Here is a 17,348-nt window from a genome sequence, read left to right on the forward strand (position 1 = left end):
CATGTTCTTTGTCCTATTTCTGTCTTAAACTTTTCACAGGCAACAACTGCAGTTTAGATATTTTTGTGATCTAACTGCGCCACAATCCAAAGTAATAAAGTTGTATTCTATCAAAGTAATTACACCAATTACTTTACTAAATTTAACGTTGACGTTATGCTTTGAATAGTAAAGTAAACCCTTTACCCTTTAAGAGCTAAAGAACGAGATCTAGTTTATAATTATAAATCTGATTATTTCACAAAAGTTTAGCTAACCACGCTGCCAATGCCAGCGAGAGAAAGCAGCTCTTCCTTGCTTTCACAAAATGAAAAGAGCAAAATAAAAAAAACTTGCTATCGCCCCTGGTGAACGGAACTGGGACCGGCGAGGAGATCATGTTACCAAAAGGTGTCAACGTAGTGAAGCTGTAACTGCGCTAGCTAGTACTATCTTTGGCGTAGCTGTTTTAACGATGGCACGGTTGTTGTTTTGAAGGGTGTTCCTGAAGTAACTATTCGCCCTTGAATACGCTTTGTGGTCTGTTCATTGGAGTTCAGCTGGGAATGAGAAACCGATTCATTCCTGTACTTTGAGCACCGGGCATTTGTGGGCGGATCTTTCCGAATCATCCAGAATGCTGAGCATTTTAGCCAGGACGATGGTGAGTACACAATCAACAATGTTAGCTAGAATAGCTCCCCTTTTAGCCCGCAAAACGGTTTAGCAAAGAAAAACAAGTGTTCGTGGGGTGTGTTCTCTAGTTATATATCGAAAACAATGGGCATTGAGTCAAGTAACTGTAGTTAGCTAGCTAATGTTACGCAATTACAACCTCGCTGTGTGTGTCAAGCAATGTGTAACACGTTAACTGGTCGGGGCAAAGTCAAGCTGGAGATTTGCCTTATTGATATCGTTGCTGCGGTGTAGTTAAAATTATGACATATTCAGACTTTCCTCGTTAATACCAATTAAACTAAATGTGCAAGAATGGTATAAATGACATTCTGAATCAGCTGACTATAGCGAACAAGGAACACCCCTTGTTTTTGCACTTCGGTTTCGTATTTTGTTTTTGGAGTCAAAATGTAGCTAAACCGTTGCTCTCCTCCGCTGACGGTTAAGGCGGACGTCTTAACACTGCAACGCCTACTTTTTGCGTGTTAATAAAACATGTCTATAGCTTCACAACCACGTAAAATATCGCTCTCAAATCAATTTGACATTGTTCAGAGACTTCTCTCGAATCCACTGCAAATTGTTTTGCGATTGTTTTTTTGTTATTTTACTTGATCATTTTTTTTAAATTCTCTTTACAGAGAAATGCTTCCACCTCATAGGACTTACATGAATACAAACAACCGTGATTAGTTCAGAGACCTCGCAATTACTTTAGTATTTATAAAAATAACTTTAGCTGTTCTTCAATGAATACATTTAAAAACATGTTTTTAACTTCAATAGCTTCCACCCCATATCACTTGCATGAATTCAACCAACTGTTATTGGTTCAGGGACCTCGTCAATACAATGCAAGGCAAATGCTTTTGTATTTTTTGAATTTGGCCATTTTCAATTCATTTAAATTGAACTTGCATAACTTCAATAGCGTCCACCCCATATGACTTTCATGAATACAACCAACCGCTATTGGTTGAGGGACCTATTCCCGCCAATCCACGCCAATTACTTTTGGGCTTTTTGGCTTAATAAAAAAAAAAATCTATGTTAATTGTATTTACATGACATAACTCCTTCAATTACTTCCACCATATGACTTGAATTAATGAAACAATTACAGTCCAGCTTTTGCTCCACTGGCTGTTTCAGAGCAGTGTGTCACCATTTGGCTATCTAAGGGCTATCTAGGGTCATAGTTACTCCCGCCCTTTATCAGCCCTTTATTGAGCGATAGAGGTCTGGAGGGCCAGGGATTGCTGGGGTTCCAGATGGCCCCACTCCATCCAGCCAGCCCCCTCCCCCTGGGACATTTGGGAGAGGGCCAGGAAGGGCTGAGGCCGACCCAGGGAGAGGGGACCAACCTGCGGCCTCCAGGTGCCGCCACTCAGTCCAGCCAGCCCCCTGCCCCTGTGACATTTGGGAGAGGGCCAAGGAGGGCTGAGGCCGACCCAGGGAGAGGGGACCGACCTGCGGCCACCAGGGGCCACCACTCAGTCCAGCCAGCTCTCTGCCACCAGGGACATTTGGGAGAGGTCCAGCTTACTCCCAGGACCTCCAGGCCTCCAGACTTACTCCCTACTCTCCCTACCCAGGCAACATCCCTCTCCCTGGGCATCACCCATCACAGCGTCCTGGCCAGGGCTAACCCACCTCCAGAACCTCGCAAACCAGGGCACCCGCACTTAACCAACCCCGCCACTCAGACCTTTATAGCTCCGCTGCCAGGAACCACAGGCACCTGGTGATCCAAACCCGTCCTCTGCACCTGGTAAACCGCTCAGCAGGTAAAGTCCAGCCATGCATCTGGTGGCCACGCTCCGTCACAGCATCAGAGACTAAGTCCAAACATTAAGGGTAGGGGGTCCTGCCCCTGTCCGAGTCTGGCTGCCCTTGCCCAGACTCTGAGCGCCCCTTAAATCAAATCAAATCAAATTTTATTTGTCACATACACATGGTTAGCAGATGTTAATGCGAATGTAGCGAAATGCTTGTGCTTCTAGTTCCGACAATGCAGTAATAACCAACGAGTAATCTAACCTAACAATTCCACAACTACTACCGTATACACACATAAGTGTAAAGGGATAAAGAATATGTACATAAAGATATATGAGTGATGGTACAGAATGGCATAGGCAAGATGCAGTAGATGGTATAGAGTACAGTATATACATACAGTGGGGAGAACAAGTATTTGATACACTGCCGATTTTGCAGGTTTTCCTACTTACAAAGCATGTAGAGGTCTGTAATTTTTATCATAGGTACACTTCAACTGTGAGAGACGGAATCTAAAACAAAAATCCAGAAAATCACATTGTATGATTTTTAAGTAATTAATTTGCATTTTATTGCATGACATAAGTATTTGATACATCAGAAAAGCAGTACTTAATATTTGGTACAGAAACCTTTGTTTGCAATTACAGAGATCATACGTTTCCTGTAGTTCTTGACTAGGTTTGCACACACTGCAGCAGGGATTTTGGCCCACTCCTCCCTACAGATCTTCTCCAGATCCTTCAGGTTTCGGGGCTGTCGCTGGGCAATACGGACTTTCAGCTCCCTCCAAAGATTTTCTATTGGGTTCAGGTCTGGAGACTGGCTAGGCCACTCCAGGACCTTGAGATGCTTCTTACGGAGCCACTCCTTAGTTGCCATGGCTGTGTGCTTCGTGTCGTTGTCATGCTGGAAGACCCAGCCACGACCCATCTTCAATGCTCTTACTGAGGGAAGGAGGTTGTTGGCCAAGATCTCGCGATACATGGCCCCATCCATCCTCCCCTCAATACGGTGCAGTCGTCCTGTCCCCTTTGCAGAAAAGCATCCCCAAAGAATGATGTTTCCACCTCCATGCTTCACGGTTGGGATGGTGTTCTTGGGGTTGTACTCATACTTCTTCTTCCTCCAAACACGGCGAGTGGAGTTAGACCAAAAAGCTCTATTTTTGTCTCATCAGACCACATGACCTTCTCCCATTCCTCCTCTGGATCATCCAGATGGTCATTGGCAAACTTCAGACAGGCCTGGACATGCACTGGCTTAAGCAGGGGGACCTTGCGTGCGCTGCAGGATTTTAATCCATGACGGCGTAGTGTGTTACTAATGGTTTTCTTTGAGACTGTGGTCCCAGCTCTCTTCAGGTCATTGACCAGGTCCTGCCGTGTAGTTCTGGGCTGATCCCTCACCTTCCTCATGATCATTGATGCCCCACGAGGTGAAATCTTGCATGGAGCCCCAGACCGAGGGTGATTGACCGTCATCTTGAACTTCTTCCATTTTCGAATAATTGCGCCAACAGTTGTTTCCTTCTCACCAAGCTGCTTGCCTATTGTCCTGTAGCCCATCCCAGCCTTGTGCAGGTCTACAATTTTATCCCTGATGTCCTTACACAGCTTTCTGGTCTTGGCCATTGTGGAGAGGTTGGAATCTGTTTGATTGAGTGTGTGGACAGGTGTCTTTCATACAGGTAACGAGTTCAAACAGGTGCAGTTAATACAGGTAATGAGTGGAGAACAGGAGGGCTTCTTAAAGAAAAACTAACAGGTCTGTGAGAGACGGAATTCTTACTGGTTGGTAGGTGATCAAATACTTATGTCATGCAATAAAATGCAAATTAATTATTTAAAAATCATACAATGTGATTTTCTGGATTTTTGTTTTAGATTCCGTCTCTCACAGTTGAAGTGTACCTATGATAAAAATTACAGACCTCTACATGCTTTGTAAGTAGGAAAACCTGCAAAATCGGCAGTGTATCAAATACTTGTTCTCCCCACTGTATGAGATGAGTAATGTAGGGTATATAAACAAAGTGGCATAGTTTAAAGTGGCTAGTGATACATGTATTACATAAAGATGGCAAGATGCAGTAGATGATATAGAGTACAGTATATACATATACAAATGAGATGAGTAATGTAGGGTATGTAAACATTATATTAAGTGGCATTGTTTAAAGTGGCTAGTGATACATTTTTACTTACATTTCCATCAATTCCCATTATTAAAGCGGCTGGAGTTGAGTCAGTATGTTGGCAGCAGCCACTAAATGTTAGTGGTGGCTGTTTAACAGTCTGATGGCCTTGAGACAGAAGCTGTTTTTCAGTCTCTCGGTCCCTGCTTTGATGCACCTGTACTGACCTCGCCTTCTGGATGATAGCGGGGTGAACAGGCAGTGGCTCGGGTGGTTGTTGTCCTTGATGATCTTTATGGCCTTCCTGTGACATCGGGTGGTGTAAGTGTCCTGGAGGGCAGGTAGTTTGCCCCCGGTGATGTGTTGTGCAGACCTCACTACCCTCTGGAGAGCCTTACGGTTGTGGGCGGAGCAGTTGCCGTACCAGGCGGTGATACAGCCCGACAGGATGTCTCGATTGTGCATCTGTAGAAGTTTGTGAGTGCTTTTGGTGACAAGCCGAATTTCTTCAGCCTCCTGAGGTTGAAGAGGCGCTGCTGCGCCTTCTTCACAACGCTGTCTGTGTGGGTGGACCAATTCAGTTTGTCCGTGATGTGTACGCCGAGGAACTTAAAACTTACTACCCTCTCCACTACTGTCCCGTCGATGTGGATAGGGGGGTGCTCCCTCTGCTGTTTCCTGAAGTCCACAATCATCTCATTTGTTTTGTTGACGTTGAGTGTGAGGTTATTTTCCTGACACCACACTCCGAGGGCCCTCACCTCCTCCCTGTAGGCCGTCTCCTCGTTGTTGGTAATCAAGCCTATTACTGTAGTGTCGTCCGATGATTGAGTTGGAGGCGTGCATGGCCACGCAGTCGTGGGTGAACAGGGAGTACAGGAGAGGGCTCAGAACGCACCCTTGTGGGGCCCCAGTGTTGAGGATCAGCGGGGTGGAGATGTTGTTACCTACCCTCACCACCTGGGGGCGGCCCGTCAGGAAGTCCAGTACCCAGTTGCACAGGGCGGGGTCGAGACCCAGGGTCTATGGTGTTAAATGCTGAGCTGTAGTCGATGAACAGCATTCTCACATAGGTATTCCTCTTGTCCAGATGGGTTTGTGCAGTGTGGTTGCGATTGCGTCGTCTGTGGACCTATTGGGTCGGTAAGCAAATTGGAGTGGGTCTAGGGTGTCAGGTAGGGTGGAGGTGATATGGTCCTTGACTAGTCTCTCAAAGCACTTCATGATGATGGAAGTGAGTGCTACGGGGCGGTAGTCGTTTAGCTCAGTTACCTTAGCTTTCTTGGGAACAGGAACAATGGTGGCCCTCTTGAAGCATGTGGGAACAGCAGACTGGGATAAGGATTGATTGAATATGTCCGTAAACACACCAGCCAGCTGGTCTGCGTATGCTCTGAGGACGCGGCTGGGAATGCCGTCTGGGCCTGCAGCCTTGCGAGGGTTAACACGTTTAAATGTTTTACTCACCTTGGCTGCAGTGAAGGAGAGCCCGCAGGTTTTGGTAGCGGGCCGTGTCAGTGGCGCTGTATTGTCCTCAAAGCGAGCAAAAAAGTTATTTAGTCTGTCTGGGAGCAAGACATCCTGGTCCGCCACGGGGCTGGTTTTCTTTTTGTAATCCGTGATTGGCTGTAGACCCTGCCACATACCTCTTGTCTGAGCTGTTGAATTGTGACTACTTTGTCTTTATACTGGCAATTGTTTGATGGCCTTGCGGAGGGAATAGCTACACTGTTTGTATTCGGTCATGTTTCCGGTCACCTTGCCCTGGTTAACAGCAGTGGTTCGCGCTTTCAGTTTCGCGCGAATGCTGCCATCAATCCACGGTTTTTGGTGTGGGAATGTTTTAATCGTTGCTGTGGGTATAATGTCGCCGATCCATTTTCTAATGAACTCGCTCACCGAATCAGCGTATTCGTCAATGTTGTTGTTGGACGCAATGCGGAACATATCCCAATCCACGTGATCGGAGCAGTCTTGAAGCGTGGAATCCGATTGGTCGGACCAGCGTTGAACAGACCTGAGCGCGGGAGCTTCTTGTTTTAGTTTCTGTTTGTAGGCTGGAAGCAACAAAATGGAGTCGTGGTCAGCTTTTCCGAAAGGAAAAAGTAAATTGAAATGTATAAAATCTATACAAAAATGGCCAAAAGTAATTGCCGTGGATTAGAGGGAAGAAGTCCCCGAATCAATATTAGTTGGTTATATTCATGAAAGTCATATGGGGTGGAAGCTATTGAAGTTTTAACCAAGTACAGTGCATTCAAAAATTATTTATACCACTTGATTTATTCCACATTTTTCTGTGTTAAGGCCTTAATTCAAAATTGTTTAAATATTTTTTTTCTCACCCATCTACACACACTACCCCACAATGACAAAGTGAAAACGTGTTTTTAAACATTTTTGCAAATTTATTGAACATGAAATACATAAATATCTGATTTTAAATAAGTATTCACAACCCTGAGTCAATACTTTGTAGATGCACCCACCATTGGCAGCGATTGCAGCCGTGAGGTCTCTGGGTAAGTCTCTAAGAGCGTTCCACACCTGGATTATACAACATTTGCCCATTTTTTTCTTGTTTTCAAAATTCTTCAGGATCTGTCAATTTGGTTGTTGATCATTGCTGGACAAGCATTTTCAGGTCTTGCCATAGATTTTCAAGTAGATTTAAGTCAAAACTGTAACTCGGCCACTCAGGAACATTCACTGTATTCTTGGTAAGCAACTCCAGTGTAGATTTGGCCTTGTGTTGTAGGTTATTGTCCTGATGAAATGTGAATTCATTTACATTTAATTAATCTCCCAGTATCTGATGGAAAGCAGACTGAACTAGGTTTTTATCTAGGATTTTGCCTGTGCTTAGCGCCATTCCATTTATTTTCATGCTAAAAAACTCCCCAGTCCTTAATGATTACAAGCATACCCGTAACATGATGCAGCCACCACTATGCCTGAAAATATGGAGTAATGTGTTGTGTTGGATTTTCCGCAAACATAACACTATATTCAGGACAAAAAGTTGTCGCTTTGCCACATTTATTGCAGTATTCCTTTAGTGTCTTGTTGCAAACAGGATGCATGTTTTGGAATATGTTTATTCTGTACAGCAGTATTTCCCAAACTCGGTCCTGGGACCCCAAGGGGTGCACGTTTTGTGTTTGCACTAGATAGCTGATTCAAATAATCAAAGCTTGGTGATTATTTAAATCAGCTGTGTAGTGCTAGGACAAACAAAACGTGGGTCCCGGGAACCAAGTTTTGGGAAACGCTATTCTCCTTTTCACTCTGTCATTTCAAATCACATTTTATTTGTCACATGCGCTGAGTACAACTGGACCTTACTGTGAAATGCTTACTTACAAGCCCTTAACCAACAATGCAGTTCAAGAAATGGAGTTAAGAAAATATTTACTAAATAAACTAAAGTAACAATAAAATAACAATGAGGCTATATACAGGGGGTACCGGTACCCAGTCAATGTACGGGGGTACAAGTTAGTCGAGGTAATTTGTACATGTAGGTCGGGGTACCTGCTACCTGTCCCAGACCTGCTGTTTTCAACTCTCTAGAGACTGCAGGAGCAGTAGAGATACTCTTAATGATCGGCTATGAAAAGCCAACTGACATTTACTCCTGAGGTGCTGACTTGCTGCACCCTCGACAACTACTGTGATTATTATTATTTGACCATGCTGGTAATTTATGAACATTTGAACATCTTGGCCATGTTCTGTTATAATCTCCACCCGGCACAGCCAGAAGAGGACTGGCCACCCCTCATAGCCTGGTTCCTCTCTAGGTTTCTTCCTAGGTTTTGGCCTTTCTAGGGAGTTTTTCCTAGCCACTGTGCTTCTACACCTGCATTGCTTGCTGTTTGGGGTTTTAGGCTGGGTTTCTGTACAGCACTTTGAGATATCAGCTGATGTAAGAAGGGCTATATAAATACATCTGATTTGATTTAAAGTGACTGCACAGATAATAAACAGCGAGTAGCAGCAGTGTACAAAACAAGTGGAAGGAAGGGGGGTCTATGTAAATAGTCCGGGTGGCCATTTGATTAATTGTTCAGCAGTCTTATGGCTTGGCGGTAGAAGCTGTTAAGGAGCCTTTTTAACCTAGACTTGGCGCTCCAGTACTGCTTTGCTTGCCGTGCGGTAGCAGAGAGAACAGTCTATGACTTGGGTGGCTGAAGTCTTTGACCATTTTTGGAGCCTTCCTCTGACACCGCCTACTATATATAGGTCCTGGATGGCAGGAAGCTTGGCCCCAGTGATGTACTGGGCCGTACACACTACCCTCTGTAGCGCCTTACGGTTGGATGCCGAGCAGTTGCCATACCAGGCGGTGATGCAACTGGTCAGGATGCTCTCGATGGTGCAGCTGTAGAACTTTTTGAGGATCTGGGGACCCATGCCATATCTTTTCAGTCTCCTGAGGTGGAATAAGTGTTTACCACTCTCTCCCAAAATGCATCATCCAGGAGGATCCTTTTGATGGGGCTGTCCATATCGGCAGTCTGTGATATGGCCATTTCTTGGAGAATCCTTCCCCTCCAGGAGACTGTCAAACATGATGACAACACCACCCCAACAGGTGTTGCTGGGCAGCTTCAATGTGATGCTCTTATTCTTCTCACTTTGCTTGGTGAGGTAGATTGCTGCTATAACTTGATGACCCTTCACATACCTAACCATTTCTTTGGCTCTCTTGTAGAGTGTATCCATTGGTTTCAGTGCCATGATGTCCTTGAGGAACAGATTCAATCATGAGCAGCACAGCCAATGGGTGGGATGTGAGGTTGAGTGAATGTTGGCCCATTCCTCCTGACAGAGCTGGTGTAACTGAGTCAGGTTTGTAGGCCTCCTTTGTGATGGCCACTCCAATACCTTGACTTTGTTGTCCTTAAAGCCATTTTGCCACAACTTTTGAAGTATGCTTGGTGTCATTGTCCATTTGGAAGACTCATTTGCAACCAAGCTTTAACTTCTTATGCCTGGGGGCAGTATTGAGTAGCTTGGATGAATAAGGTGCCCAGAGTAAACTGCCCTCAACTCAGGCCCAGAAGCTAAGATATGCATATTACTAGTAGATTTGGATAGAAAACACTCTGAAGTTCCTAAAACTGTTTGAATGATGTCTGTGAGTATAACAGAACTCATATGGCAGGCGAAAACCTGAGAAAAAATCCAACCAGGAAGTGGGAAATCTGAGGTTTGTAGGTTTGCCTATCCAATATACAGTGTCTATGGGGTCATATTGCACTTCCTAAGGCTTCCACTAGATGTAAACATTCTTTAGAACCTTGTTTGATGCTTCTACTGTGAAGGAGGGGGGAATAAGAGCTGATTGAGTCAGGGGTCTGGCAGAGTGCCACAAGCTCACTCAGGCGTGCACCCGTGAGAGTTAGCTGCGTTCCATTGCATTTCTACAGACAAAGGAATTCTCCGGTTGAAACATTATTGAAGATTTATGTTAAAAGCATCCTAAAGATTGATTCTATACATCGTTTGACATGTTTCTACGAACTGTAATGAATTTTTTGACTTTTCATCTGGCCTGCGCGTCGAGTTTGGATTTTGGAACTAAACGCGTGAACAAAAAGGAGGGATTTGGACATAAATTATGGACTTATCGAACAAAACAAACATTTATTGTGGAACTGTGATTCCTGGGAGTGCATTCTGATGAAGATCATCAAAGGTAAGTGAATATTTATAATTCTATTTCTGACTTCTGTTGACTCCACAACATGGCGGGTACCTGTATGGCTTGTTTTTGTGTCTGTAATTCCGTATTTAAAAAAATATATAAAAAAATCTGACACAGCGGATGCATTCAAGAGAAATGTATCTTAAGTTCCATGTAAAACACTTGTATCTTTTATCAATGTTTATTATGAGTATTTCTGTAAATTGATGTGGCTCTCTACAAAATCACCGGATGTTTTGGGGGCAAAACATTACTAAACATAACGCACCAATGTAAACTAAGATTTTTGGATATAAATATGAACTTTATCGAACAATACATGCATGTATTGTGTAACATGAAGTCCTATGAGTGTCATCTCATGAAGATCATCAAAGGTTAGGGATTCATTTTATCTCTATTTCTGCTTTTTGTGACTCCTCTCTTTGGCTGGAAAAATGGCTGTGTTTTTCTGTGACTAGGTACGGACCTAACATAATCAGATGGTGTGCTTTCGTCGTAAAGCCTTTTTGAAATCGGACACTGTGGTGGGATTAACAACAAGTTTATCTTTAAATTGGTGTAAAATACTTGTATGTTTGAGGAATTTTAATTATGAGATTTCTGTTTGAATTTGGCGCCCTGCACTTTCTCTTGCTGTTGTCAAGTTGATCCCGTTAACGGGATCTCAGCCGTAAGAAGTTTTTAACTTCCTGACTGATGTTGCCATCTGTTTTGTGAAGGGCACCAGCCCTCCTGCAGCAAAGCACCCCCACAACATGATGCTGCTACCCCCAGTGCTTCACGGTTGGGATGGTGTTCTTCGGCTTGCAAGACTCACCCTTTATCCTCCAAACATAACGATGGTCATTATGGCCAAACAGTTCTATTTTTGGTTCATCAGACCAGAGGACATTTCTCCAAAAACTATGATCTTTGTCCCCATGTGCAGTTGCAAATCGTAGTCTGGCTTTTTTTATGGCGGTTTTGGAGCAGTGGCCTCTTCCTTGCTGAGCGGCCTTTCAGGTTATGTCGATTTAGGACTCGTTTTACTGTAGATATAGATACTTTTGTACCTGTTTCCTCCAGTATCTTCACAAGGTCCTTTGCTGTTGTTCTGGGATTGATTTGTACTTTTTGCACCAAAATACATTCAACTCTAGGAGACAGAACGCGTCTCCTTCCTGAGTGGTATGACGGCCGTGTTATCCCATGGTGTTTATACTTGCGTACTTAAGTTTGTACAGATGAACGTGGTACGTTCAGGCGTTTTGGAAATTGCTCCCAAGGAGGAACCAGACTTGTGGAGGTCTACAATTTTTTTTCCTGAGGTCTTGGCTGATTTCTTTTGATTTCCCCATGATGTCAAGCAAAGAGGCACTGAGTTTGAAGGTATGCCTTGAAATACATCCACAGGTACACCCCCAATTGACTCAAATTATGTCAATTAGTCTATCAGAAGCTTCTAAAGCCATGACATAATTTTCTGGAATTTTCCAAGCTGTTTAAAGGCACAGTCAACTTAGTGTATGTAAACCTCTGAACCACTGGAATTGTGATACAGTGAAATAATCTGTCTGTAAACAATTGTTGGAAAAATTGTGTCATGCACAAAGTAGATGTCCTAACCGACTTGCCAAAACTATAGTTCGTTAACAAGAAATTTGTGGAGTGGTTGAAAAATGAGTTTTAATGACTCCAACCTAAACTTCCGACTTCAACTATATGTCATATGAAGTATGTTCACCCCACCCAGTATTGTAATCAAAACTTACCAGAAAGCATGTAGTCCTTGGCTCAGACAGTGTAGTAGTGTGGGCTCAATAGCATCTCATTAGTGTGCAAGATCTAGAGAATCAGCTGTACATGTGATAGAAGAATGCACTGTGCATGCGGAGGGCTGCAATTCCATTGAATTGGGGATAGTTTAACCAAAATATAAGTTCACTGTTATAAGCTAACGTTTTTTGATGAAAAATTCCCACTATTCCCGGGCTTTATTTCCCATGGAAATTTTCCGACCTTTTGCAACCCTAGTCATAATCCCATCTTTCTGTAACAGGTCACATATGACCAAAAAATATATATATACAAATGTAATTACCATAGATTAAACAGACAAGATCCATGAACCAATAACAGTTGGTTGGATTCATGCAAAAATAGCTTCAACCCCTATCTGACAGCACAGCAACAATTTTATTTGGCAAATTAATTTGTTTACCTAATTCTTGGCTATAGCTAGCCTTTCGCAATTTGCTGTTTTTATATGTTGAATGTCTCTGACAGCTCTGACATGTCATGTGACCGTGTCACAATTTTATTTTTTTCATATCACTTTCTCTTCACCTTTCACCATTCTTTCCTTCATTGGTTTGTTGGGGAGTGTATTAGCCAATGGATATTGCCTATGGCAACCAGTAGGTAGTCATATCGTCTTCGCAGAGCTAAATTCTTTGATACCAACTTTGGTAGTCAACATGTAATTACTGCAGAATACCTAGCTACTAGTTATACAGTATTACAGGCTAAAGAGAACGTGTTTTCATGTCTGCATGGCTACAGAATACAATATAACTAACTACATTACAGTAATTGATCCTCAGGCTCTGACCAGTATTTCCCCTACCTCTTTATTTCCCAGGCTAAGGACCTATGGTACAAGGTGAAACCTTGTGGCCGCCTGGTTAGGCCTGTGGCGCCCACACGCATCCCCGGGCGCTACCTGAGCCACCAGGAGGGCCTCCCCAAGCTCCCAGTGCCCGCCCTCCAGCAGACGTGCGAGCGCTACCTGGCCATCCTGGAGCCCATCGTGGATGAGGAGGAGTTGAGCCACACCAAGGAGCTGTTGGCAGAGTTCCAGAAGGCTGGGGGGGTGGGGGAGAGGCTGCAGAAGGGCCTGGAGAGTAGGGCCCGCAAGACTGAGAACTGGGTGAGTTGGCTGAAATCAAACCCTAACCCTGTATTAAAATCCAGTGATATGATAGTTTGGCCATATCGCCCAGCCCTACTCAAAGGCAATGCTAGCAATTAGGTGTTGTTGTACAAGTGGCCTATGGTTATAGTGTCAGAGACTGCTATTGTTAAAATAAAATTTAATGCCACTTATCTATGATTAGAAACCTGTACCATGGATTAATTCCACAAACTGAACAGAGATACATTGTTATTAAACGGGAACATTCTTTAGACAAGACCAGATTACAATAAAAACGTGTCAAGGGCAAAGTTGAGAATGGTTCATTCTTATTTTGTATTTTTTGTAATGCATCTCTTCATTTGGCCATTCTTTCTCTCTCTCTCTCCGTCTCTCCCCAGCTGTCAGACTGGTGGCTGACTACAGCCTATCTGGACTACCGGATGCCCGTAGTGGTCCACTCTAGTCCCGGGGTGCTCTTACCCCGCCTGCAGTTCAGCGACCGCCAGGGACAGATGAGGTGAGATGAACCAAGCCCTCCCCACATAGACGCCAGTAGGGACAAACATAACACTCAGCTTTGTACAAATTCCTCACCACTACCGCTACATCGTTACCATGTTTACCATTAGAAACACCTTTGTTACAGAATCCTTGTATGTACTGTATCTAGTCAAATGGCTACCCAGACTATTCACATTGCCCCACCCTCTCCACACCACTGCTACTCTCTTTTGTCATCTATGCATAGTCACTTTAATTAACTCTACCTACATGTACATACTACCTCAACTAACCGGTGCCCCCGCACATTGACTCTGTACCGGCAACCCCCTCTATACATTGTTATTTTTTACTGCTCCTCTTTAATTACTTGTTACTTTTATCTCTTATTCTTATCCGTATTTTTTTTAAACTGCACTGTCGGTTAGGGGCTCGTAAGTAAGGATTTCACTGTAAGGTCTACACCTGTTGTATTCGGCGCATGTGACTAATAAAATTTGATTTGATCTATCAGTAGTCACAATCTAGCAATTACTATGTTGTGTTTATGCTGTCTCCTGCAGCTATACTTTAGGTAACTTAGCTAAAGTATTGTGCGTTTGACACTCCAAAGTGAATTTACAGAGTGCCCTCTGGGCATTCGTAAATTCAGAGCGTTGTCAGATTGTCCTTTCGTAAATTCAGAGCGTTTCGCTCTCAGAGCGTTCAGAGCGCACACTGGATGCTCTGGTTGAGGAGTAGGGTTGATCCTAGCGTTCTGGCCTCACAACGGCAGTCAAGCACCCAAGCTAACTGGCTAACGTTGGCTGGCTTGCAAGCTACTGCCAGACACAAATGAGAGAGCTGGTTAGGCTGTTTTCTTGTTATCTAGAGCGTTGCTGATTATCTGTGCTGCTGGCAACAATTTAATTACGCTTTTTTGCCAATGTTTAATGACACCGGCCATATTCAACTGGTGTTGAGCTTACGTAAATTCATCAGTTATTCTGCACTCTGGCACACACAGACGAGAGTGCTCTGAAATCGGAGTAGATAGCCAGAGTGAATTAACGAACGCACTCTTACTGTCATGTAAATACAGTCCTCTCTTGCACTGCTGTCGTGTATTAGTGTTAGCAGTCATTGCTAGTCATTACTCCTGTGTTACAACCTTTACACATTCTCTAACACCATTTCTACTCACATATCACTCGAGTGTGTAATTTCATGTAACAGACATGTCACCATGACACAAAACCGGGGCCCTGTGTCATTCACCTGCTAATGTGAACTCAAGCTACCATTCACCTTTCCAGTACAATATTGCCAATTGGGTGACATTTCACTATGGGGTCAGTTGAGATTCATAAGACCTTTGTACACACTACCCTTCAGACTGCACCCCCCCCCAACCCCTCTCTCGCTCTCTCTCTGAAAATATATATAAATAAAAGTGCAGTAGCGGATCGCTGAAGTAAGCACTGCAGCACATGAGTCCCTGTTGACATAGGTTACATGTATAAAGGATTTAGATGGCCTATTGACATGGCAGAGAAATGGCTTGTTGTCTGAGCTAAGACCATGTTGTTTTCACCTCATTGATCACGCTAATAATCCCCTGGGGGGTTTTATCAAATGTATTAGGCCGGACAAAGTTGAATCACTGTTTAACGGATGCCCCGCCTTACTTTTCTCCACACCCCTGTTATTTTTGGGCAATATATGCAGCGCTTTGTTTATAATGCACTGTCCGCTCTCCCTTGAGGCTTTCCCAAGTTGATGCACAAGAGACCAAACAGCCTCAGATCATGTTCAAGCCTTGGATTGGACAGTGAAACGCACACGCTCACACCGTCATGACTGAAGCCAGTGCAAATTCCTACTATTTATGTGTCCAGGTTAAATGTGGGATGTCCCTCATTATAAACAAACAGTCGGTCAAATTCATGGTTATTGCATAATTTAGAAACTATTAATAGACTAAACAATAATGTCATTTAACCAATTGACTGGCCAGAGATCAGGACATTGATCAGCATAGACGCAGTGCAAGCTGGTAGTATTTTGAGCAACCAAATTGAAGTCAAAATGTTTGATGAAATCGAGTGTGTCAGCTGCATGGTGATTTGCGATCCATCACTTACATTTTTCCGGTACACCAAGACTGAATTTGTTTGAAGTGATTCGCTGCCGAGAACAGCTAGCAGGTCCAGCAAAGTACATGGCCAGTGGCACGCACACACTTCAGCAGCTCCACAATGATGTGATCGACTGTCTCCAAGGTGGGGGCTTTTCGTGACAGCCAGACGAGACAATCAAAGGAAGATGTGGTGAGCAAAGTTACTGGGCTGGAATTTAGTCACGCCTGATCAATATAGATTGATGCTTCTAATTGTGCATGTTATAAACGAAACAAAAATATTTTGATGGTTGGCTATACGTACTCTATGGCTGGATTTATGTATTTTTTAGCAATGCTACATTAATTTAGCAGACCTAACTTGATTGACCCTCTTTCTACAAGGCCTAGTCTATGAGAGGCCTCATCATATTTGTGTGAATATTTTGTTAACGCCTATAGGCTATAGATATGCGTTCAGGTAATGAACTCATTATTATACATCTTAATTTGATTACTATTATTTGTCATTTATTCTTGAATTAGAAAAAAATGTTAAATGGTCTTCTCTTACTCTATACATAACATTACATTCTGAGATTGGATTGCACTTTGTTTTCTCTCAGGAATAAAGAAACTGTCAAGTTATATTTCCCATATTTGTGTTTAATTTCTCATGGTTATAACAACATTGTAACATCTGCATTTTTTAAAAGACAAATAGTGTAAGTTTTCACATGGAATAATATAACTCTTGAAGCTCACATTAGTCCTAGAGCCTGCACAAGAGCCTAGGACAATGTGCTAACCTACTGTTTTTCCTTATCCACTTAATGTATTTTAATTTTTTTCCCATTCACCTCACTTTTCTGGGGAGAAAATCCATTAAACAGTGAATCAATTTTGTCGGGCCTAACTTTTATGTAATTTCTTCTAGTTTATAAGGGTTTTTATGGTATTATATCTCACTGCAATTATGTTGTGCACTGTTCAGAATATCACACTTGCAATATTTTTTATGATTTAGTCCAGGCATAGTCATTGCGCATCTCTCGCCAATTTAATTGTTGGCTCGCAGCAATAACCCGAATGAATGCGTTGTTTTACTCAGTCAGCTGAATTTGCTGCTCAGTTCATGGAACCGTGGTTACCTGAGTAGCCTTTGATATCTGTGGCTGGGACTAACGGAGCTGTAAAAGCTTTTTCTGGCGCATCTTTAAATCATTTTCTTAACTATGAATTCGGCTCTAGATTTACAATTGTTGGAGCTAATACCTTTCCTGAAAGCTAGGATTCTCAGGAACACGTACGTGTCTTCTGTTTTGTGCATATTATGCAAGCTGTGAGTGATGAATCTGCACAGAATAACTGAGGGAAATGAATTGATTCTCCACAAACGATCATTCACAAAGATTGTTTGATGATCATCCCTGATGTTTTCCTGAACTTTTCAATACCTTTCTTACGTCAGCTTTTATCTTATTTTATTAAGATAAAAGCAATAAGGTCCGATTCAAAAGATCCATCAAACTATTTTTGCGCATTTTGTTTCTTATGCCCC

General features: G+C 43.1%; 1 protein-coding gene across 1 annotated transcript in view; it reads left to right on the forward strand.

Annotated features, from left to right (window-relative positions):
- The first annotated feature begins 435 nt into the window (after nt 1-435).
- Nucleotides 436-17,348, forward strand: part of crata (carnitine O-acetyltransferase a) — a 33,862-nt gene continuing 16,949 nt past the window's right edge. Inside the window, exons 1-3 of the mRNA XM_071351860.1 lie at nt 436-643; nt 12,913-13,200; nt 13,587-13,705. Coding sequence (XP_071207961.1) covers nt 617-643; nt 12,913-13,200; nt 13,587-13,705 — 434 coding nt within the window. The 5' untranslated portion in view covers nt 436-616. The remainder of the gene's footprint in view (nt 644-12,912; nt 13,201-13,586; nt 13,706-17,348) is intronic.

Source organism: Salvelinus alpinus, chromosome 18 (assembly GCF_045679555.1).
Source record: "Salvelinus alpinus chromosome 18, SLU_Salpinus.1, whole genome shotgun sequence".
Classification (NCBI taxonomy): domain Eukaryota; kingdom Metazoa; phylum Chordata; class Actinopteri; order Salmoniformes; family Salmonidae; genus Salvelinus; species Salvelinus alpinus.